The following is a 24,446-nucleotide window of genomic DNA, read 5'->3' as shown; positions in this document are numbered from 1 at the left end:
AGTATCATATTTTAAAAATCCCTGTGTGAGCTCTGAAGACTTGAAGCCAATAAGAGTGCCATGGAGAAAGCCTGGTATCCTGCTTGAAAACCCTGAAAATAGCAAGTGCTGAAGTGTCAGGCCCACACCCTAAACTCACTGGCGGTTGGTCAGAGTAGAAGGGGAGCAATAAGGGTTCCTTTGCGTCCCTGCGGAACCCACACACACTCTGGGCCATGACGAGTAGAAGGGCTACTGAGATGGGCCTTAAAGCCTAGGTCATGGCCCCGGCTAGAGCCACTGCAGGTGAGGAATTCACCTAACTCAGCAGATACTGCAGGCAGGCCTGACGGCATCTGGATAGCTTGGCTTCCCGGCCCTACAGGGCACAGTAAGATTGAATCATGAAATTCTGACAAAGGTAGTCAATTACCATTCTTGTTTGTTTATGCAAACAATCAGGCCAAATTGAATACAATAGATAAACTGGTCCTGATTTGGTTCTTTTGATAAACATAGAGGTAATTTCGAGGAGGAAAATTCTATTTCAATAGAGGTTATTAAAACTGAAATGTTTTCTTTCCCTTCCACTGGACCATTTGTTACAGTTTGTCTCTGTCAGAATACAAGCCCACCTCCTTCTGTGCCCAGGCCTCATCATCCCTCTGACAGACAGCAAGGATCTCTTAGCTCTGAGAAAAACATCTGACCCACCTCAGCAGGAAGTAATTACAGAAGAAGCCTGTCATCTCCTTCCCCTGAAAGAATTCAGAGCCAGGATCCTTGAGGTAATATATAGTAGGCAGTTAGACAGATATGAGCAGAGCAAGGACAATGGGCCAACTAGCGCTACCAGATGTAACTAAGTCTTTCCACCTCTACGTATGCAAGACAAGGGGACTCCCCAGAAGCAATAGGGCACTAGGCTGCAGAGGAAGCAGCTCAGGAGGCTGCCCTAAAACCAGTGGGGCCTCTACAGATTCTAGTGACTTCTCCAGACCATGACCCACCCAACTCACCAGCCTACATGGAAAGCCAATCTAGAAAAGGTGAAATCCATAACCAATCTTTACTCAAGTTCTTACAGGCTTTACAGTCTACCCGGAAAGCAATCCTGAAGCATGTCCGAGACGCTCTGCCTGTGCCAACTTCTGATCCCGTCCATCCCTTCCGCTCTGGTGACTAAAGAAATTTACCACCAAAGGATTGACTCCTACCTAGAGGGGACCACATACCATCATCCTGACCACGCCCACAGCAGTCAGGGTTGATGGGATCCCAACATGGCTTAAGACAGCACAGGCAGAAGGATTCTCTAAAGATAAAACTTTCACATGCGCCATATTATTAATTCTCTTTATAGGACTTAGTAAAGGAAACCTCAAAGCTGAGTTGGTTAGCAATGTTAACCACCCCAAGAGTCAATGATTTGACTCATTTACATAAAACCAGTGGGGAATGAAGCATAGTGACCTCCATCTTGTATAAAAACTGCTGTTTGAAATTCTCTGCTGTTGTTAGATAGTCCCTAGTCCTGTAAACTCTGTTATTGTAAACTCTGTCACTTTAAGACAGTCTCTTAAATGACTTTGTTTTTAGTTCAAATAATAGAAAAAGATAAACTTAACTGTCTGACCTTGCAAGCTAGCCATCCAATTTAATAGACTAAAATAGACTAATACTGATAACAATTACCATATTCTTATGCAAAGTACAAACTCATTATGTATTCAAGGTTACAACTGTCTGTAACAATAACTCACACAGAGCCCTTTGTAATATCTGCAAACAAAGAGGCTCGAAAAGTATAAATATGGGAAACTTTCTATATGGGGTGCTCAGAGATTTGGAAGAGACATTTCCCTCTGGGCCATGTGCAATAAACGACTCCTAATTAATTGGCTCATTAAGGCGTTTTGTATCTCATTTGCTGATTTACAATACAACACATGTAACATTATTATATTTAAAATTGTTTTTCTTGAAATATTAATATTTATTGCATATAACATTATATTTAAAACCGTTTTTCTTGAAATATTAATGTTTATTGCATGTAACATTAAAAAAACACACCAAAAAACTGTGGTACATCTACACAATGGAATACTATGCTGCTGTGAAAAAGAAAGAACTCTTACAATTTGCAACAACATGGATGGACCTGGAGAGCATTATGCTAATCGAAATAAGCCAGTCCGAGAAAGATAAGTATCACATGAACTCACTCATTTGTGGAATATAATGAACAACATAAAGTGATGAATAAAAATAGATCCAGAGACATAGAAGCATCGAACAGACCGTCAAACCTCAGAGGGAAGGCAGTAGAGGATAGAAGGGGTTGTAAGAGATCAATCCAAAGGACTTGTTCGCATATATATAAGCATAACCAGTCGACACAGACAATAGTGGGGGTGAGGCCTGTGCTGGGGGGCAGGGGCATGCTGGGAGAGGTCAATGGGGAAAAAGGAGACATATGTATTACTTTCAACAATAAAGAATTAATAAGAAAAAAAACAAAAAACAAAAGAATTAATAAGAAAAAGAAAGAAAATAGCACAGCTAAAAGAAGTTCAAAAATGAAAAAATAAGACAAAACAAAACAAAAAATTAAAAAAACAACAACTCACAATAAATTTTTAAAAAGTGGTTATTAACCAAGTAAAAAGTTGCAGATGTTATGCATGGTAGGCTAGAAAGTGTCTGTTAAATCTGAAGACTTAAAATTTGCTGGCAATTTTATGAAGTAGTTTTAGTGAAATTTTGGAAATAAAAACCAGATTACAGTAGACTTAGAAATGAATGAATGCAGATGCACATTGTTCTGAAAAATGAAAGAATTTATACTTTTCTGACCCTTTCAACAGAGATATAGTTTGATCTTGAGCTTTGTTTTCCAATACTGCAATCATTTTGGAATATCTTAGGCAGCTTTTCTCTTAGTGTCATTCTCATTTCAACTGTGCCATCAATTTTTAAGTTACTAACTCTTGCACATTCTTATTTCAGTAAAATATGAGAACTGCATTTGAGAAAGAATAATCTTATGAATCCCTGACTGAAATAGACATGAAGTATAAGGGAGTAGTAAAAGCTATCAATTGCTTTGGAGATAACGAGCTAGATAAAGACTGAAAAAAAAAAAAAAAAAAACACACAAAAAAAGAGAAAAAGGGGCTCTTTTGTTTCTATGAATGAATTGTCCATGTTCTTAGCTAAAGCCAACAACTCTTCCATTTGTGTCCCAGATCCCTGTGGGGTATATAGGTACTTCCCTGCCAGGAACTGGACCTTGATGGACACCGGGTATTAGATATGAGCAGTCGTAGGTGTGTAAGAGAGAGTTTATTGTAGACTATGTAGCCACAGCTAACAAGAAGCCATCACATAAAGCAGTCCTTACAACATAGCCGGACAAAGTAGCAGCCCTTACTAATACAGTAGCAAACACAGGAGCCATACCAAGCAGCCATTCACTGGCTGGTCAATAACATACTTTTATACTAACATAGACAAAAGAGGCTTCTTGCCAAATAGTGACATCAATCTTTGGGTTATAGAAGGGCTCGCCTGTGTAGTGTAGTAAGATTGCTATATCCTTGCTTTTGTACCTGTGTCTGGTAAATTGGCCTTGGCGTACTGTAGATAGGGCCCCCACATTCAAATTGGCCTTGAACATCTGGCGTACTCTGAACAGGGTTCCCACAATCTCACACTGGCTAGCCTACCTACTCCAAGACATGTTTTCAGCATTCTGCCCTCTCTGTCACCACCAATTCTTTCCTCTGTACTGGACTGGCCTAACCAGCACCCAAATGTGGCATTATTACTCTTATCTTAAAACAACAACAACATCTCACTCACACACACACACACACACTCTCTCTCTCTCTCTCTCACTCTCTCTCTCTCTCTCTCTTTTCATCCTACTTTATTTTTCTCTTTTCCTTTTATAGAATTGTTTATATTATTGACTTCCTGGAAAAGAATTGTTTATACTTATTGCCTTCAATTTCTCTCCTAAAACCAACCAAAAGGAGACAGTGCTTACAACTCTTGTCAAGGTCACCAATAACCTCCACACTTAAATCCATTGTCATTTCTCAGTCCTCATCTTACCTGACCTTCCAGAAGTATTTGACCAGTTGATCTAGTCCCCTCAATTTTTATGTGATTTCCAGGACCCTCCCCTCCGCCAGATCTCTGTTTTTTTTCTGATGCTCTTTTAGCTACCCCCTTAGTCTTTGCTGACTCTTCCTCTTCTGCCAGACTTCTAAATGCTGAAGTATCCCAAGCTCAGGCATTTTCCCTTTTCTATGTACACGATGCTCATATCTTCAGTGACCTCATCAAGTCTCATGGCTTTAAATGTTAGCTATATGTATACTGATGACCGTCAAGTTTTTCTTTGTAGTCTAGACCTCCTCCAACTTCAGAACCTGATTATTAAGCTGCCTATTTGACTTCTCTGTGTGGATATTTTATACAAAATCTCCAAAATTGAGCTCCTAAAATTCCCTCCCATACCTGCTTAGTTTACCCATGTAAGTTAATTCCATCCCTTTATTCTCTTAGGCCCGTGGTCGGCAAACTGCGGCTCGCGAGCCACACGCGGCTCTTTGGCCCCTTGAGTGTGGCTCTTCCCCAAAAATACCACGGCCTGGGCGAGTCTATTTTGAAGAAGTGGCGTTAGAAGAAGTTTAAGTTTAAAAAATTTGGCTCTCAAAAGAAATTTCAATCGTACTGTTGATATTTGGTTCTGTTGACTAATGAGTTTGCCGACCACTGTCTTAGGCCAAAATCTTGGAGTTGTCTTTGACTGCTTTTTTCTCCCTTCTTATAGCTTATCTGGTCTTTCAGGGAAATCCTGTTTTCTTTACCTTTAAAATATATCTAGAATTCTATACTTCTCACTATTCCCCATTCCCATTATCTTTGAAACCAACTCCTGTGAGGTTTTTGACTCATGATTCCACCAAAAATATTCCTGTCAAAATCACTAGTGATGTTCTTTAAGTCACCATCTCTCATTTCAATTATTTCAGGAGCCTTACTGGTCTCTTGCTTCAACAACTGCTCCCTTCACTTGATTCTCAACATAATAGGGATCTTATAAAAAAATAAGTCAGGTCATATTATTCTGCTCAAAATCCTCCAATGCTTTCCCATCTCACTCAGAGTAACAGTTAAAGTGCTCACTTTGACCTCTAAGATCCTACAAGATCTAGTTCCTTTCTGCTCAAATATGGGCCTCACACCAGTAGCCCAGCCATTACCTGGAAGCTCATTAAATGTAGAACTTCTCATACTAACTCAACTTTCTGACTCCAGAACCTACATTTTAATAAGCTCTGTAGGCAATTCATATGTACATTACAGATTGAGAAACACTGATGTAGTCCTCAATTACTCATCTTTCCCTCACAGACTCTGCTCCAGCCACACTGGCCTCTTGGCTATTTCTAAAAGGTAGAAACACATCTACCTTTGGTAGTCATTCCTCCCTCTACCTAGAATAACTGCAGGCTAGTTACCTTCCTTTGTTCAGGCATTTATTAAAGTCATTTTCTCATTAAAGCCTTTCTGGGCCATCTTATCTAAAACTGTATCTATAGCTGTGATGGGCAACCTTTTGAGATTGGTGTGTCAAACTTCGCCAAAAAACTGAGCATAACTTGGGTAGTGTGTCACTTTGAGGAAAAAACATTATTTTGCAAATGTTTCATCCTCAGGAGCAGCAAATGTTTCATCCTCAGCATGCGGCCGCCTTAGCGGCCGTGTGTCATCAGAAGTGGCTACACGTGTCAGTGCTGACACGCGTGTCATAGGTTCGCCATCACTGAATTCTATAGTTCTTTTAATCCATAGTTATTATCTTTAATCTATAGTTATTTTAATCTATACTTCTTATCAACATAGTATGTATTTTACTTATTTATCCTGTTTTCTTTGTCTGACTTCCCTGGTAGGATTTGAGCTCTACAGGGGCTGGGATTTATGTCTGTTTTGATCATTGCTTACTATGGTACCTAGAACTGTGTCTGGTACATAGTAAACACTCAGAAAAGTTATTATTGAATGAATTGGATGTAGCAATAGGCAGACTTTAGCAAAGTCTTGGAGAACAAGACTAAATATAGTGAAGTGAGAGGCAGATATTAATGAGGTAGAAAATAAATTTGGTTCTTGATGCTGGGGAAGATGGGTTCTTGATGCTGGGGAAGATGGCGGCATAGTTAAACAACTAATCTGCTGCCTCACACAACAATTTCAAAAACACAACTAAAAGACAAAAACGTCTACCACCCAGAACCACGGGAAAGCTGGCTCAGTGGAAGATTTACAGCTGAGAAGAGAAAGGAGCACAATCGCTGAAAAGCTGAGGTACGGAGGCACTCGAATCGGGCCGGCGGCGGGCGGCTGGGTGCGCGGCTTTTCTTCAACCCGCAGGGAGACAAGCTCCCGATCACTCTGAAATCCAGTTTCTGGGGACACTCGGGGGACCCAGACGCCTACGGGGAGAAGCTGGACTCTCGGCCATCAGGTCGGAAAGTGAGAGTGACTTTTTTGCAGAGGTGTGCCCAGCAATCATTGTTTACTGCGCTGGAGCGCGGGGCGCAGGGACTTGGAAACGTGGAAAGGCAGAGACGGCTGACGGCAGCCATCGCCATTGGCCACGCCCCAGCCTAGTGACGCCCTGAGACCCCGCCCAGCCCTGAGGCCCCGCCCCGCACATTCTACAAACCCGCCCAGGCTCCACACAGCGGCTTTTGCATATAAATGGCCTGTTCTGTGGCAGCTTAACCAACTACAGCTCCAGACTGCTCCAAAACCGCCCAAGCAAAGGAGGAGAAAACTAGCCCTTGTTGTAGCTCCTGCTGGGGAACACACAGTACACAAGGGTACACCAAGAGTGTCCACCTCAAGTAACTGGGAGGCTGACCCGTTGAACCAATAGGACACCTAGTAGACAAAACTACCCTACCAACTCAGGGAAGCAGAGAATATGAGAAGGCAAGGAAACAGATCACAAACCAAAGAAATGGAGGAGAATAAGCGACTGGACATAGAGTTCAAAACCACGGTTATAAGGTTTTTCAAGAATTTCATGGAAAAGGCCGATAAATTCAATGAGACCCTTGAGGATATGAAAAAGGACCAACTAGAAATTAAACATACACTGACTGAGATAAAAAATATTATACAGAGACCCAAAAGCAGACTAGAGGATTGCAAGAATCAACTCAAAGATTTGGAATACAAAGAGGCCAAGGACACTCCTCCAGAGAAGCATGAAGAGAAGAGAATTCAGAAAGTTGAAGATAGTGTAAGAAGTCTCTGGGACAACTTCAAGCGAACCAACATCAGAATTATGGGGGTACCAGAAGAAGAGAGAGAGCAAAATGCTGAAAACCTATTTGAAGAAATAATGAACGAAAACTTCCCCCACCTGATGAAAGAAATAGACTTACGAGTCCAGGAAGCGCACAGAACCCCAAACAAAAGGGATCCAAAGAGGACCACACCAAGACACATCATAATTAAAATGCCAAGAGCAAAAGACAAAGAGAGAATCTTACAAGCAGCAAGAGAAAAACAGTTTGTTACCTACAAGGGAGCTCCCATACGATTATCAGCTAATTTCTCAACAGAAACCATGCAGGCCAGACGGGAGTGGCAAGAAATATTCAAAGTGATGAATAGCAGGAACCTACAACCAAGACTACTCTACCCAGCAAAGTTATCATTCAGAATTGAAGGGCAGATAAAGAGCTTCACAGATAAGAAAAAGCTAAAGGAGTTCATCACCACCAAACCAGCATTATATGAAATGCTGAAAGGTATTCTTTAAAAAGAGGAAAAAGAAGAAGAAAGATAAAAATTATGAACAACAAATACATATCTATCAACAAGTGAATCTAAAAGTCAAGTGAATTAAAAATCTGAGGAACAGAATAAACTGGTGAACTTAATAGAATCAGAGGCATAGAATGGGAGTGGATTGATAATTCTCAGGGGGAAAGGGGTGTCTGTGTGGGGAGTATGGGAAGAGACTGGACAAAAATCATACACCTATGGATGAGGACAGCGCGGGGGGAGGTAAGGGAGGAGGGGGGGTAGGAACTGGGTGGTGGGGAGATATGTGGGGAAAAAGGAGAAACAATTGTAATCTGAACAATAAAGATTCATTAAAAAAAAAAAAAAAAAAAAAAAAAAAGAAAATAAATTTGAAGAAAGGAAACAGAATTACAAAGTATACTCTATTTTAAAGAGCTCTAGCCAATATTAAAATAATTCATTTTGGGGATTAGCTAGCACTTTAATCTATTAGTGAATATATTTCTTTTTGGCAAATAATTTGTAAACAGAAAACATAAAAATTCAAGTGTAATAGATTTTTATTGGTTTCAAGTGTAGCCCTTTTTTAAAAAAAAAATTAAAAATTTTCCAACACCTTTGAAACCCATTAAGTTCTCTCGATTCTACATCTTAAGTATCTCCTAGCTTTCTTTCCCTATTCTCAGAGGCCTTTCTTTTTCTTTGTTATGGCCTTCCACAATTTATGAGAAGCACCTGGTAATTAAACCCCAAGACTGTTGGTTCCTCTGATTCAAACAGCTCCTCTGTTCAAACTTTGGGACAAGATAACCTACTCTCAAGCTACATCCTGGCATCCCCCTCCTCCCTGCTGTTTTAACATCTCAGGGATAGTTCTCACCAAGGAGTCTCTACTTAGTAGAAAGTTCAAACAAGCTTCTTTTGAACTCTTCATAACTTTTGCTCTGAGCATGATTTACTGGGAAAAATACTGGTAAGACACCTCCTTAGGACATCTGCTGGATTGTCTCCTGGAAAGCATACAAACGAACTTTTCAAGACAACCCCCTGGTATCTGCTCACTTCAACACAATCCCCCTTCTTTCCTTGTCGCTTAGCAACTGCAATTGCTTGCTCTTTAAAAGCAGAAGCCCCTCTTTGTTCCCTGTCCTGTAGCAATACATTGGCCCTTTCCTCTCTTGGAAAGTAAAATAAATTTCATCTCTGCATCTCTTCTCTTAGTTGTGAATTTCTTCACAGCTCCCATCACCGTCACTGGCTAAAGCTTAACACCCTCTTTCACCTCCATCCCTCCCCCGCCACTTCTGTAATCAACACTCTGCTGTCCAATTCCATAGTTCTCTAGCCCTTTTAAATCTGCCTTTACTTACCTGTGCAAACATAGCAAAGTAATGATATAGGAGAATAAAAAAGAAACGAAGTCAGCTATAGCTCCTAGGCACCTTGAAGAAAGAACCATATTTAAAAAAATCTGATCTTAAAAAAAAAAAGATCAGACCTCTGGGGGAAAATTGTCTTGATATCTGTGGCAATTCAAACAGAAAATGCATTTCATTTTCAGAGGTAATCCTGCGATAGATATTTCCTTAAAGCTGACTATGTAATTCTCTTAACCGGGAGTTGCTGATGTTTGTTAGACCCCACATATTACTGTTCACAGGAGCCAGAGCACTGCGACAGCTGAACGCAGATTATAATAGTTCTCTCTTTACAAAGTGCAATAACCTACCTTCTATTCTTATGACCTAAACTGCCTCTTTAGCACCTATACTTTGTCAGAAGCTTTGTTTTGAAGCCTAGGCAGAGGCACAGTGTCCCAATGCAGCTGCTTACCGGGTTGTAGCCAGATCACTATTCTCCTTGGAGCCATCTTCCTCTGCATAAAGGGGAGGCAGGGTGGAACTAGTCATCAAAGTTTCCATCTCTCTAAAAGAAAGAGAGAATAAAAATTAATTAATGGCTTAATTACTTCTAGTGCAAGTTTCACTAATTTAAGAGCCAGCCTTCCTTAACTTTATCACGTCAGCAGCAGAATAGAAACTGACCTGATTATTTTTCTTCTTGATTCGGACACATCAATTTAAACTCTATGGTTAAAGAATGGGCTTTCGGTTGACAGAGCCTCAGCCTGCAGACTGAAGGGTCCCAGGTTGAATTCTGGTCAAGGGCACATGTCTGGTTTGCAGGCTTGATCCCCAGTGGGGGGCGTGCAGTAGGCAGCTGATCAATGATTCTCTCTCATCATTGATGTTTCTCTCTCTCTCTCTCTCTCTCTCTCTCTCTCTCTCTCTCTCTCCCTCTTCCTTCCTCTCTGAAATCAATAAAAATATGTTTTAAAAAATGGGCTTTCAATCCTGGTCTTAATCAACTGAACAGACTTAAAATAGTTAGTTTTTTACAACCCAGACACAGTATAGAAAATTCCTTTTTTGTTTATTCAGAATATCTTTAAAAGTATTCTTCATTTCCTGTAGAAATTGTTAAGCGGTACTGCAATCCTGAGCAAATTATTCAACGTCTTTGAGATACAATCTCATTATCTTAGACAAAATTACTGACCTACGCACAGGATTATTGTAAAGGATTAAACTGAAAGTACATCCTAAACAGAGAAAGGCTAATAGATGGTAAGCGGTTTGAGTATCTATAATAATAAAAGTGTAATATGCTAATTAGACTGGATGTCCCTCTGGACGAAGTGGGGAATGCGAGGGCAGCTCAGGTCCCAGGTGCCAGAGGGAAGCCAGTGCCAGCAGCCTGGGAAAGAAGGCGTACTCTTGAATGATTTTCGTGCATCAGGCTTCTAGTAGTTATTATATAAAGAAAGGTATTGTTATTATAGCATTACCAAATCGCAGTCCCAAATGAATTATCCTTACATTAAATGATGACAAACTGAGCCCTCTAATGAAGCATAATAACATCCATCTTGTATAAAAAACTGCTGTTTGAAACTCTCTGCTATTGTTATAGTCCCTAGTCCTGTAAAGTCTGTCATTATAAACTCTTTCACTTTAAGACAGTCTGTTATTTTGTAAAATGACTTTGTTTTTAGTTCAAATAATAGACAAAGATAAACTTAACTGTCTGACCTTGCAAGCTAGCCATCCAATGTAATAGACTAAAACAGACTAATACTGATAACAATTACCATATTCTTATGCTAAGTACAAACTCATTATGTATTCAAGGTTACAACTGTCTATAACAATAACTCACACAGAGCCCTTTGTAATATCTGCAAACTAAGAGGCTCAAAAAGTATAAATACGGTAGACTTCCTATATGTGGTGCTCAGAGATTTGGAGGAGACACCTCCCTCTGGGCCGCGCACAATCAACGACACCTAATTAATTGGCTCATTAAAGCGTCTTGTATCTCATTTGCTGATTTATGATACAACATTTGGAGGCCCCAGCGAGATAAGAGACAGGTGCCTACCTGCACCTAGTCTTGGACACCTGGGATGAACGGCCTCCCTGCCTGGCTGCCAGGCCCTGAGGTTCTCTAGGGGAGGTGCCACCTGATGAAGTTCCAGGGCCCCAGAGACACTTCTCTGTGGTCGTGACAGCCAGAGAAGTACACCTGACATGCCTCTGCATTCTTCTGGAATCATCAGAAATAAAGCTTCTGAAGGTGGGTGAATTAGAATTCGATTAGGGAATTTTGAGTTCACTTTGCTGTTTGCTGTTTGGGACTAGCCACTTTGTTACTGAGAAGGGGGACTGAACGCAGTCTTAACTCCTCTGGTAGGTTCTCACCAAGACGTTGGTTGAGAGTTTTGGGGTGTGGGTGCCAGGAGTGCCCCCACGTCCATTTGGGGAGTTGGGCATTGTTTCAGTTATCTGCTCAGCTTCCATTTGGGCTAGTCTACTGAGAGAGTGTGAGTACGGATGTTTGTCTGTCTTGGCATAATTAACTGTTCATTCACTGGTCTATAAATATAAGTGTGAGAGCCTGTGTAAAAGCAGAAGTTACTTTGATTTATTCTGCACTTCTCTTGATTCGTCTGGCTAAAACATTTGATTTATTTAAGGCTGGGTGCTCTGGCGGACTGCAAAAACCCCCAAGCAGCTGCTGAGGATCTCCTTTTCCCAGGGTTTTGCACTCTGTCAGAGAGGGAATCAGCGTACTTAGCATGCGATTTTATTGGATTAAGTTGAAATTTTGAAATTCTGGGGTAGATTTATTTTTTTTAATTTAATAAATCTTTATTGTTCAGATTATTACAATTGTTCCTCTTTTCTCCCCCCATAGCTCCCCTCCAACAGGTTCCTACCCCACCCTCTGCTCTTACCTCCTCCCCCACTGTCCTCATCCATAGGTGTACGTTTTTTGTCCAGTCTCTTCCTGCACCCCCACTCCCCTTTCCCCCAAGAATTGTCAGTGCACTCCCTTTCTATGCCCCTGATTCTATTATGTTCACCAGTTTATTCTGTTCATCAGATTTTTTATTCCCTTGGTTTTTAGATTCACTTGTTGATAGATATATATTTGTTGTTCATAATTTTTATCTTTCCTCCTCCTCCTCCTTCTCCTCTTCTTCCCCCTCTTCTCCTCCTCCTTCTTCTTCTTCTAGAATACCTTTCAGCATTTCATATAGTATTGGTTTGGTGGTGATGAACTCCTTTAGCTTTTTCTTATCTGTGAAGCTCTTTATCTGACCTTCAATTCTGAATGATAGCTTTGCTGGGTAGAGTAATCTTGGTTGTAGGTTCTTGCTATTCATCACTTTGAATATTTCTTGCCATTCCCTTCTGGCCTGCATAGTTTCTGTTGAGAAATCAGCTGACAATCGTATGGGTGCTCCCTTGTAGGTAACTAACTGTTTTTCTCTTGCTGCTTTTAATATTCTCTCTCTGTCTTTTGCTCTTGGCATTTTAATTATGATGTGTCTTGGTGTGGTCCTCTTTGGATTCCTTTTGTTTGGGGTTCTGTGCGCTTCCTGGACTTGCAAGTCTATTTCTTTCACCAGGTGGGGGAAGTTTTCGGTCACTATTTCTTCAAATATGTTTTCAGTATCTTGCTCTCTCTCTTCTTCTGGCACACCCATAATTCTGATGTGGGTATGCTTGAAGTTGTCCCGGAGGCTTCTTACACTATCTTCAACTTTTTGGATTCTTTTTTCTTTTTGCTTTTCCAGTTGAGTGTTTTTTGCTTGTTTGTATTTCAAATCTTTGACTTGGTTCTTGCAATCCTCTAGTCTGCTTTTAGGTCTCTGTATAATATTTTTTATTTCAGTCAGTGTATGGTTAATTTCTAGTTGATCCTTTTTCATATCTTCGAGGGTCTCGTTAAATTTATCTACCTTTTCTAGGAAATTCTTGAAAAACCTTATAACCGTGGTTTTGAACTCTATATCCTTTCGTTTACTTTCCTCCATTTCCTTCATTTCTGGCCTGCATTTTTGTCTCCACATTTTGGCTGCTTCCCTGAGTTGATGGAGTGGCTTTGTGTGCTAGGTGTCCTATAGGGCCCAGTGGCTCGGCCTCCCCAGTTACCTGAGGTGGACATTTTTGGTGCACCCCTTTGTGGGCTGTGTATGCAGTCTTGTTATAGTTATGCCTAGATTGTTGTTAGTATCACTGGGAGGAGTTGACCTCCAGGCCAGTTGGCTGTGAGGATCAGCTGTGTCTCCGCTGGGAGAGCTTCTGTGCTCAGTTTGGATGGGGCCGAGTCTCAGGGTGGAGCAGACTGCCTTGGTTTCCCGTCAGCCCCGACCTAAGAGGCCCCTGTGTCTCAGTGTTCTGCAGCAATGGCTGCACGCACCTCTGAGAGAAGGCTGCCCTGAGTTTCACCCACTGCCAGACAGTCCAGTTTCTCCCCGAATGAGTATGGGTACCCAAAGTCTCACCCGGAACTGGATTTCAGTGCAGTCGGGATGTTTTGTTTCCCTCCTGAATGAGAAAGCTAGCCGCGCGCTTGCTGCCCGCCCTCTCCGAGCGCCGTAAGCCAGCCACGTATTCAGCCGCCCGCCCTTTCCGTGCGCACGCGTCTCCACACCTGTCCTTTACAGCTCCTTTGGGTCTCAGTGTGCTTTTATCTTTCCTTCTAGTTGTAGAATTTCCACTCAGCCAGCTTTCCGGTGGTTCTGGACAATGTCCTCTCTGTCTTCCAGTTGCAGTTTTGAAATTGTTGTGCAAGGCAGCAGTATAGTTGTTTACCTATGCCGCCATCTTGGTTTCTCCTCCTCTGGGGTAGATTTAAAGGTATCAATTTGTGAAAGGGTTTCGCCCAGAGAAAACAAAGGCCGGCTAGGTTCCAAGATTGCTTGTAAGAAAAGCAATAGAGAAGTCTTTTCATGTTAACTCTTTGCAACGAAGTAGTAAATTTCAAAGAACAAAGAACTTGTTATTTATGGCTTGTCTTATCTCTTTTGGTGGATGGAGACTTCCAGGGGCAAATCTTGCCAAAAACTCCCTCAAAAAGGTGAGATTTACTGGGAACTGCCCCTGCCTGTGACATCATGGTCCCACTTGAGCCACCCGAGGCAGAACTAATGCTGAAGTAGGAGGTTTCTGGCTCTGAGCCAAGCAAAATAAATTGGGGAAATCAAAGAGAAGGGAATCCAACTAGTGTTATTATAAACAACTATCTATGGACCTGTCAACCCTGGTTGTGTGTCTTGTGCTGTCTGTTGTCTTCGTGCTTGTATGTTTTGTATGACTTGCCATTTTCAGTTATTTATTAGGATCCCCAGAGGACATAACCTAGTCTTTCCCTTCCTCCTTCATTCCTGATCCTGACAGCATCTGTAACTGGATTAAATATCTTTTCATTCAGAAGGGCTTCTAGGCTTTCAGTCCACAAGAAATCTCCCTACACATCCTTATTCTCATTCGCTATCTTTTCCCGTCCGACTAAGAGTCATTTTTTTCCACAGGTCACTCCCAGCCTCCAGGGGGGGTTGCTACAGCAATGGCCTATGGTTTTTTCCGAAACTTTGGCTGTTACTATTTTTTCTCTCTGTGGGAATTGTATCTCTCTGTTTCAAAATGGGAGGGGGGGCAGCATGGCCAAAACCCCCTTGGAATACATGCTAAGGCATTTTAGGGAAGGTTTCTCAGAGGATGAATATGGCATAAAGCTCTCAAAGAAAAAGTTACAAACTTCATGCAAGTCAGAATGGCCCAAATTCGGGGTGGGCTGGCTAGACACAGGGTCTCTTGATCCCGGACTTGTGAAAGCAGTTTCGAGTACAGTGACAGGAGATCCCGGACACCCAGATCAATTTCCTTACCTAGATAAATGGTTAGATTTGGTTCAGAATCCCCCACCATGGATACAAAGTTGTGCCTTACAAATTAGGGTACGGGTATTAGTTATTGGCCCCAGGGAGGCGCTGCGAAGGAAAGTGCCGGAAGGGGGACACCTTCCAAGTCTACGGTTCTTCCTCCGGCATCAGAGGAAGCAGACTTCCCTCCACCTTATAATCCCCGAATCCCATAGTCTCCGCCTTTGCCTATGTCACAACTTCCTCTGTCACAAAGAGGAAAAATCCGTGAGGGAAAGCAACTGATATAAGAGAAAAAAGGAAGTATCCTTAAATGTAAAAAGCCTAGATGTACAGAATCTCAGACCACTTGACTTGTTTCCCCTGCTAGGACAAAGTAAATATTTAATGCAGAGGGGAGGGGATGTCAGCAGGGAGAGTAGGGAGACATAAGTTTTTGTTGATTTTGCTGGCTGCAAGCCGCTCTGCTGGCGCCCTTGGTTTCTCACTTACCTGAGTTGTGCTAGATCAAGGCCGCAGTCTCTGCCAGGAAAGAGGACAGGTGGGAAGCAAGGGCCTGAAGCCCAAGCCACCACTGCAGGAGCGCTTTGCTATGTGCAAACCGTCTCTCCCTGCAGCCCCGGCTGTGTTTGGCTCGCCACTAGGAATCAAGCAGTGATGAGAGACAGGGATGGCAAGGCCCTGTAACTAATAAACAGGGTTAATAGGAGAGAACAAAGGAAAAGCACTTTCCATGGACCGGAGAGCCTTCAGGATTTTCAGATTCTCCTAGAGAGGAGGAGTCTGACTGAGGGACTAGCAGAGACCCCGTTGGGTTAGGAGGCCCGGAGGCTGCATATTGAACTTACAGACTGCAGTTTGCTAGACAGAGGTCCAAGCCCAGCTGAATAGGGGTTAAGCTGCCTGTGTACAGCAAAACAACCTTCTCCCGTGCCAGAATACATTTTAGGGAAATTGGACAGACTGTGTTTGTGGCTAGAAAGAGAAAATGGCCACCATACACACCCCTGACAGTGGCCTGCAGAAAACTGTATAACAGACTTAGATGATGCCTGTGTCGTCATGGACATGACTCCAGAGAGACAAGGACAGTTTTGCTTTGTGTGAGAAGGTCAAACTAGACTTTTATCACCTCCCTAAGATGTTTGTACACCCCTATGATGTGTTATGTTTGGTAGCAGAAGATATAGCTGTAAGAAGCAGCGGCAGTGCTAATGTTATACTTCATTTTGTAAATATATTAACTTTTAATTGTCTTACAGGTTTGAATGCAGTTGCCAAAAGGGCAGGTGCCGAAATGGGCAAAGAACAATACCCATCAGGTTTTGGTCTCTATTGAGAGACAGTTGGCAGCCTGTATACTGCCTTGCAGGCCTGTGTGACCATGCCCCTGTCAGGGGTGGCACAAACCTCAACATTAGGAAACTGGGGGAGGACTGTTTGGAACAGAGGGAAGTAGTGAAGTGGTGAGTACCAGCCCTCTGTCACAGGAATTACAGACCCAGTGAGGTCCTGTGGCATGTGAGACCCTGTGAAGGCATAAAGCTCCCTTAGTCTGTTTTGAGAAGGCGTGTCACCACTCCCAGAGACCATAAGTAGTTTAACGACAAGTCAAATTCAGGGAACCCTACTACAGGGACAGCTGTGACTATTTAAGTGTAGACACATTTTAAATTTCTTCTTGCCATTTAAAGAAAGTTACTGTTTTGTTATAATACATTTAGAAAAATATTACTCTGAAGAATCCTTTAAAAGGACTGACAAAAAAATCAGAAGATCTTAAAGCAGGTTATTGTATTTTTCTCCTTTTATAATTCCTCCAAAATTTGGCAATGCTTAATAAATCATGGCAATACATTTCTTTGCATAAATTCAATAAGACTGGTTTACAAGTGGTTTTATTGACCAAAAACTTTGGAGTGTCATTTTTTAAGAAGCCCTGTCAGAGCTCTGAAGACTTGAAGCCAAAAAGAGTGCCACGGAGAAAGCCAGGTATCCTGGTTGGTAGCCCTGAAAATAGCTGGTGCTGGAGAATCAGGCCCATGCCCTAACTTCACTGGTGGTTGGTCAGAGTAGAAGGGGAGCAATAAGGGCACTCTAGGCCGCAATGAGTAGTAGGGCTGCCGAAGCCTAGGGTGTGGGCCCAGGTGGAGTCGCTGCAGGTGAGGGATTCACCTAACTCAGCAGATACTGCAGGCAGGCCTGACAGCAGCTGGACAGGTTGGCTTCCTGGCCCTACGGGGTACAATAAGATTGAATTATGAAATTCTGGCAAAGGTAGTCAATTACCATTCTTGTTGTGTTTATGCAAACAATCAGGCCAAATTGAATACAATAGATAAACTGGTCCTGATTTGGTTCTTTTGATAAACATAGAGGTAATTTTGAGGAGGAAAATTCTATTTCAATAGAGGTTCAAAAATTGAAATGTTTTCTTTCCCTTGACCAGATCATTTGTTATAGTTTGTCTCCACCAGGTCACAAGCCCACCTCCTTCTGTGCCCAGGCCTCATGGTCCATCTGACAGACAGCAAGGATCTCTTGGCTCTGAGAGAAACCTCTGACCCCCCTCAGCAGGAAGTAATTACACAAGAATCCCGGCATCCCCTTTCCCTGAAAGAATTCAGAGCCAGGATCCTTGAGGTAATATATAGTAGGCAGTTAGACAGACATGAGCAGAGCAAGGATGACGGGCCAACTAGCACTAGTAGATGTATCTAAGTCTTTCCACCTCTACGTATGTAAGACAAGGGGACTCCCCAGAAGCAATAGGGCACTAGGCTGCAGAGGAAGCAGCTCAGGAGGCTGCCCTAAAACCAGTGGGGCCTCTACAGATTCTAGTGACTTCTCCAGACCATGACCCACCCACCTCACCAGCTTACATGAAAACCCAATCTAGAGAAGGTGAAATCCATAACCAATCTTTACTCAAGTTCTTACAGGCTTTACAGTCTACCCGGAAAGCAATCCAGAAGCACATCCAAGATGCTCTGCCTGTGCCAACTTCTGATCCTGTCCATCCCTTTCGCCCTGGTGACTCTGTGTGGGTAAAGAAATTTACAACTCAAGGATTGACTCCTACTTAGAGGGGACCACATACCATCATCCTGACCACGCCCATAGCAGTCAAGGTCGACGGGATCCCAACGTGGCTAAAGACAGCACAGGCAGAAGGATTCTCTAAAGATAAAACTTTCACATGTGCCGTATTATTAATTCTCTTTATAGGACTTAGTAAAGGAAACCTCAAAGCTGAGTAGGTTAGCAATGTTAGCCATTCCCAAGAGTCAATGATTTGACTCATTTACATAAAATCAGTGGGGAATGCAGCATAGTGACCTCCATCTTGTATAAAAACTGCTGTTTGAAACTCTCTGCTGTTGTTAGATAGTCCCTAGTCCTGTAAACTCTGTCACTTTAAGACAGTCTCTTAAATGACTTTGTTTTTAGTTCAAATAATAGAAAAAGATAAACTTAACTGTCTGACCGTGCAAGCCAGCCATTCAATGTAAGAGACTAAAATAGACTAATACTGATAACAATTACCATATTCTTATGCAAAGTACAAACTAATTATGTATTCAACGTTACAACTGTCTGTAACAATAACTCACACAGAGCCCTTTGTAGTATCTGCAAACAAAGAGGCTCGAAAAGTATAAATACGGGAACCTTTCTGTATGGGGTGCTCAGAGATTTGGAAGAGACATCTGCCTCTGGGCCGTGTGCAATGAACAACTCCTAATTGGCTTATTAAGGCATTTTGTATCTCTTTCGCTGATTTATGATACAACACTAAAGGGAAATAATGCTAAGGAAGTGGAGGATAGAAGGCAGAATGATGTGGTTCAGAGTTAAGAAAACCATACTTCTAGGTCAGAAATATGCTCTACATCACCATGATGAGTAACAAAAATAGATATATCTGGGTACAGAAAACTAAGCTAACTTGAAGAAAACAAATCACTAAACCTTGAGGTTATCAGACTTGAAAGGTAAGTGATAGTTACAAAGAGAGTAATTTCATTTAGCGTATGTGGGAGCACAGCTCCTTGGATGCCAGGTATTAGACGGAGACATGAGAAGTCGTAGGTATATATAAGAGAGACTTTAATGTAGACCAAGTAGACATTGCTACAGAAGGAGCCATCAGACAAAGGAGTTCTTCAAAGTAGCCCCACAAAAGCAGGCACTGGCTGGTCAGTGGTAACTTATATACACACTCAAACAAAAGAGACTCCTGCCAATTAGTGTTATATACTCAAAGAAAAGAGGCCTCATGGCAATTAGTGATGCTAGTGCTAAATTAACATAAACAGGTTACATAAGGGTGCGCTTGTGCAGAACGTATATTGCTACTACTGAGTCATTGCCAACGCACAGGCATAGGGCAAAGGGGCCTTTCACTTAATAATACGGCTGTGTCCTTGCCTGCACGCATACATATGTCAAATTGGCCTTAATCATCGCGTACTCTGATTAGGGTTCCCACACACTACAAAAATTTTTTTTCCCCCTTCAGTGCTTACCACCCAGGGCTTTAATCCATATTGCTAAAAGCAGCAGCCTTCCATTCATAATGAAAGTGATATTCAAACAAAACAATCAAAAGTGACCCCAAACATTAGTCACATAAGTGGAACTGAAAACCATTCAAGAAACTGTGCTTCAATCAACTGGGAGGACTGAGAAGCAAATTAGGAGTTCACTTGGGAGCTCCTTCCAGTTATTTCACGTGCGCCTGCCTAGGACACCTCATGAACTAGCAATCAAAAGGAAAGTGCAGCAGCCAAAATAGAGCTAGAATTCATCCTATTGAGGTAGAAATAAGTAAGAAAATGCAGATGACACGGACACCATATTCTAAATATTCAATAAATTAACTTCCAAAAGAATGATGTGCTTCTTATTTTTATTTTCTCATTTTTACTTCTAAATTTATTTAGCAGACCAGGTTCAATAAATAGCTTAATGTGAAAAAACATGCATCTCTGTTTACCTTCTACCCATTATAGTGGATAAAGCATGGAAAGCATAGAGAGGAACTTCTCTTTGGCACACAGTAAAGAGTTTCTTTCATGTGCATGGATGCTTGCTAATCCTTTACAATTTCTCAAGATAGAGGACTTACAGGGGACTGTAACAAATCCTGCAAAAATCCATTCTAGATGTTTTCTAGAAAAATCCTGACACAAGTGCACTTAAATTTTATTCAGATTATACACAGGCCAGATTAGAGCCCAAGCTTTAAAGACTACTAATATAACCTTAAACCAATATTCACCTTATCAAAAGAAAACTAATCAATTAGATGGCATAGGGTCAAACTGTATACCAAGAGCAAACATTCAAGTAGTCAGATATATACCCCCAAACCTTAAAAGGACTCATTTTACTAGCTTCTTTCTAAAAGTCTCATTATAAATATACTAGTGGCCCAGTGCATAAAATTTGTGCACATTAAAAGGGGATTAATTGGAGCTAGTATTTTAATATTGCTATTTGCCCTTTCTCTATAATAGAAGTGTCAGAGATAAAAGAAAATTAGTAAAATGTATATGAAAATCTCCCTCCTGTCAGAGTCTGGGGCGCGTCATGGGACCCAGAGTCAAGTCGCCGTCCACCAGCAGTGCCTCAAAATTGGGCGAGACCCAGACCCAGCCGGCCACAACCTCATTGGGCCAGATCCAGACCTGGCCGGCCCCACCCCGAGGTCCCCTGGCATGACGCCGGGCGCAGCCTCAGGTCCCCCATCAATACCCACTGGGTGTGTGTGGGGAGGCGCAGCCTCAGTGTCCCCAAGCCCCGCCCAGTGGGGGGCGTGGCCTGAGGTCCCGTCAAGTCCCGTTGGTCAAGGGGTGTGGCCTTAGGTCCCCTGGCCCGGTGTAGGGGCGGGGGGCGCAGACTGCGGTCCCCGGGCCAGCGCTGGGGCAGGGGGTATGGCCTGAGGTCCCCCTGTCAAGCCGTGCTGGGCAGGGGGCATGGCCCGATGTACCCCAGCCTGGCACCAGGGGTAGGGGGTGCGGCCTGAGGTCCCCTGTCTAGTCCCACCAGGCAGGAGGCGCAAGCTCAGGTCCCCTGCCCTGGCCCAGCGCCACGTAGCCTCAGCTCCCTGGTGATTGCTCCTTAAGGCTCGTTATGGGAACTCGACCTCTGCTGTGGGCGCAGCCATCTTGTGTTACAGAAACCCCGGCTCCACTGTGGGCCTGCAATCTTTGTGACGGTAATTTGCATATTCCCTTTTTATTAGATAGGATGGCCTTTGAAGAAACTCAATAGTCTGCATCTCTCCCACACCTCAAAAGGAGTGGACAGATGAAGTGTCTTTTCATTCATTATGACAACACTACCCTCTTTGGGTGTTTCCCAGATATCTAGTTATTTTAGAAATATGGGGAGACAGCTGGACTACCTACCTAACCTTAACACATAAACAGATCATATAACAAAGGAAGTTCAGAGAACACACACTTCTTCCTTTTCCTTTTATAAACTTGTTTGTTTTACTCAACCCATATGCCTTCAGATGTAATTTTTCTGTTACTGAATAGTCAGGTCCCTACAAAATGAGTAATGAAGTAGGTGGAAGGTTTGTGGCCAAGATTAACAAAAGAAGGAAATGAGGAATTGGTTTGGTGAAACCCAAAAGCCTCTAATCTACAATAAGCTGGAAAATAAAATGATTCCTAAGAATATGATTAGGATTCTGTAAGACTGCTTTCATATGGTCCTTGAAAGGGTGATTTAAACCGAATCATGGATACTAACCACTGATTGCCAAAAGCCCTTCAGGCATCTGTGCCTGGTAATGTCCCAGTAGAGAGGTCACACTGAACTTTGAAATTCCATGCAAGGCACGTATGAAATGTAATGAATGCTGCTCTGGAAGGGGAAAGAAGATAAATATATCTTCAAAGGCAAAGATATATAATAGTTTGGTTCTCAACTGGTGTTTAAGTAAATAGGTGTATCATGTACCTGGAAGAATGGAAAAATGGTATTACCTTGGGGTTTACACTTTGTTTTTTTATTTTTAAATCTTTATTGTTGAGAGTATTATAGATGTCCGCCACTTTTCCCCCTTCCATGGCTCTCCTCCACCCAGATCCCACCCTGCCCAAGTCCTTCCCCAGCCTATTGTCGGTGTCCCTGGATAATGTGCGCGCGCACGCGTGTGTGTATACATGTGAGTGTGTGAGTGTGTGTGTGTGTGTGTGTGTATAAAATTTATATATATATATTCCCTTTGGTTAATCTCTTCCCACCCCTGCCATTCCCTCTGTGATTCACCAGTCTGTTCTGTTTCCATACCTGGTTCTCTTTTATTCATCAGTTCATTTTGTTAATTTATTTTAATTTTTAGATTCAATTATTGATAGATATGTATTTATTGCCCTTCTATTGTTCATATTTTTAATCTTTTTTTTTTCTGCTTAAAGAAGACCCTTTAACATTTATGGCCTTAGCTGGTTTGGCTCAGTGGACAGAGCATGGGCCTGTGAACTGAAGGGTCCCGGGTGCCATTCTGGTCAAGGGCACATGCCAGGTTTGTGGGCTCAATCCCCAGTAGGGGGCTTGCAAGATGCAGCCCATCAATGATTCTTTCTCATCATCAATGTTTCTATTTCTCTCTCCCTCTCCTTTCCTCTGGGAAATCAACAAAAATATATTATTAAAATACACACAAAAAAAATTTCATGTAATACTGATTTGGTGGTGATGAACTCCTTTAGCTTTTTCTTGTCCATTAAGGTCTTTATCTGACCTTCAATTCTAAATGAGAGCTTTGCCGGGTAGAGTAATCTTGGTTGTAGGCCCTCCCTTTTCATCGCTTTGAATATTTCTTACCACTCCCTTCTGGCCTGCAAAGTTTCTGTTGAAAAATAAGCTGATATCATATAGGCACTCCCTTGTAGATAACTGTTTTACTCTTGCTGCTTTTAAGATTCTCTCCTTGTCTTTAACCTTAGGCATTTTAATTATGATGTGTCTTGGTGTGGGCTTCTTTGCATTTACCTTGTTTGGGACTGTCAGTGCTTCCTGGTCTTGTAAGTCTATTTCTTTCACCAGGTGGGGAAGTTTTCTGTCATTGACAGGGAGAGAGGAAAAGATTGATGTGAGCCTCACATACACACCCTGGCCTGATGGATCCCACAATCTGGGCATGTGCATAGGACGATGCTCAACCAACTGAGCCACATTGGCCAGGGCAAGATTGTATGTTTTGAGAAGGAAAATCAGACATCTTTATAAAAACTACTACAGGCCTGGTGCATGAAAATTCATGCACTGGAGGGGGGGGCGGTCCCTCAGCCCGGCCTGTCCCCTCTCACAGTCAAGGAGCCCTCAGAGGCGGGAGGCAACCCAGCGATCAGGGGAAGGCAACGCCCCATCACACCTCTGCTGCTGCCACTGCCTGCAGCGCAAGCCTCGGCCAGCCCTGGTTACCTGACCCTCGGGCAGACCTGGGCAGTGGGACAGCCACCATTTGAGGCTTGCCTGCTCCTCGGGCCAAACCTGGGAGCTAGGCAGCCGCCATCCAAGGCTTGCCTGGGCCTCAGGCCGGCTCTGGGCGGCTGGGGGCTGAGGGGGCTGGGGGACACCGGAGGCAGGTGCGCGGAGCGGCCGGGACCCCTGGGGGTGGGCCCAGCCTTGCCACGCCCCTGCAGTCCAGGCGGGGCAGAGGGGACAGGGCGCCACAATCTTGTGGCTGTGGGTGCCGCCATCTTTGAGGGCGGGGCAGTCAATTAGCATATTCCCTCCTTATTGGCTGTAGGCACCCCCATCTTTGATTGTGGGGCAGTCAATTAGCATATTCCCTCCTTATTGGCTGTGGGCACCACCATCTTTGCGGACGGTGTGAGGGTCAAATAGCATATTACCTCTTTATTAGATAGGATAGTGCTGTGGACAAAAAAAGGAGCCACATTCTATATAATAAATAGATAATATGCAAATTGACTATCATTCCAACACACGAGATGGCCGCCCCCATGTGGTCAAAGATGGCAGCCCCCATGTGGACACAAGATGGCCGCCACAAGATGGCCAGCAGGGGAGGGCAATTGTGGGCGGTCAGGCCAGCAGGGGAGGGCAGTTGGGAGGAACCAGGCCTGCAAGGGAGGGCAGATGGGGGCAATCAAGCCTGCAGGGGAGGGCAGTTAGGGGTGACCAGGCTGGCAAAGGATGAAAGTTAGGGGCGACCAGTCCTGCAGGGGAGGGCAGTTAGGGGGAAACGAGGCCTGCAGGGGAGGGCAGTTGGGAGGGAACAGGCCTGCAGGGGAGGGCAGTTGGGTGTGACCAGGCCTGTGGGGGAGGGCAGCTGGGGGTGACCAGGCCTGCAAGGGAGAGCAGTTAGGGGTGACCAGGCCTGCAGGCGAGGGCTGTTGGG

At 43.1% G+C, this 24,446-nt stretch overlaps 1 protein-coding gene across 1 annotated transcript in view; it reads right to left on the bottom strand.

Moving 5' to 3' along the window:
• The window catches only part of HMG20A (high mobility group 20A), a 128,274-nt gene that overhangs the window by 60,181 nt on the left and 43,647 nt on the right, over positions 1-24,446 (bottom strand). Inside the window, exon 2 of the mRNA XM_054716665.1 lies at positions 9,655-9,747. Within this exon, the coding sequence (XP_054572640.1) occupies positions 9,655-9,743 (89 nt within the window). The 5' untranslated portion in view covers positions 9,744-9,747. The remainder of the gene's footprint in view (positions 1-9,654; positions 9,748-24,446) is intronic.

This window comes from Eptesicus fuscus, chromosome 5, assembly GCF_027574615.1.
Source record: "Eptesicus fuscus isolate TK198812 chromosome 5, DD_ASM_mEF_20220401, whole genome shotgun sequence".
Taxonomy (NCBI): Eukaryota; Metazoa; Chordata; class Mammalia; order Chiroptera; family Vespertilionidae; genus Eptesicus; species Eptesicus fuscus.
Note: the sequence above shows the minus strand (reverse complement) of the source record. Positions and strands in the feature narration are given on the sequence as shown.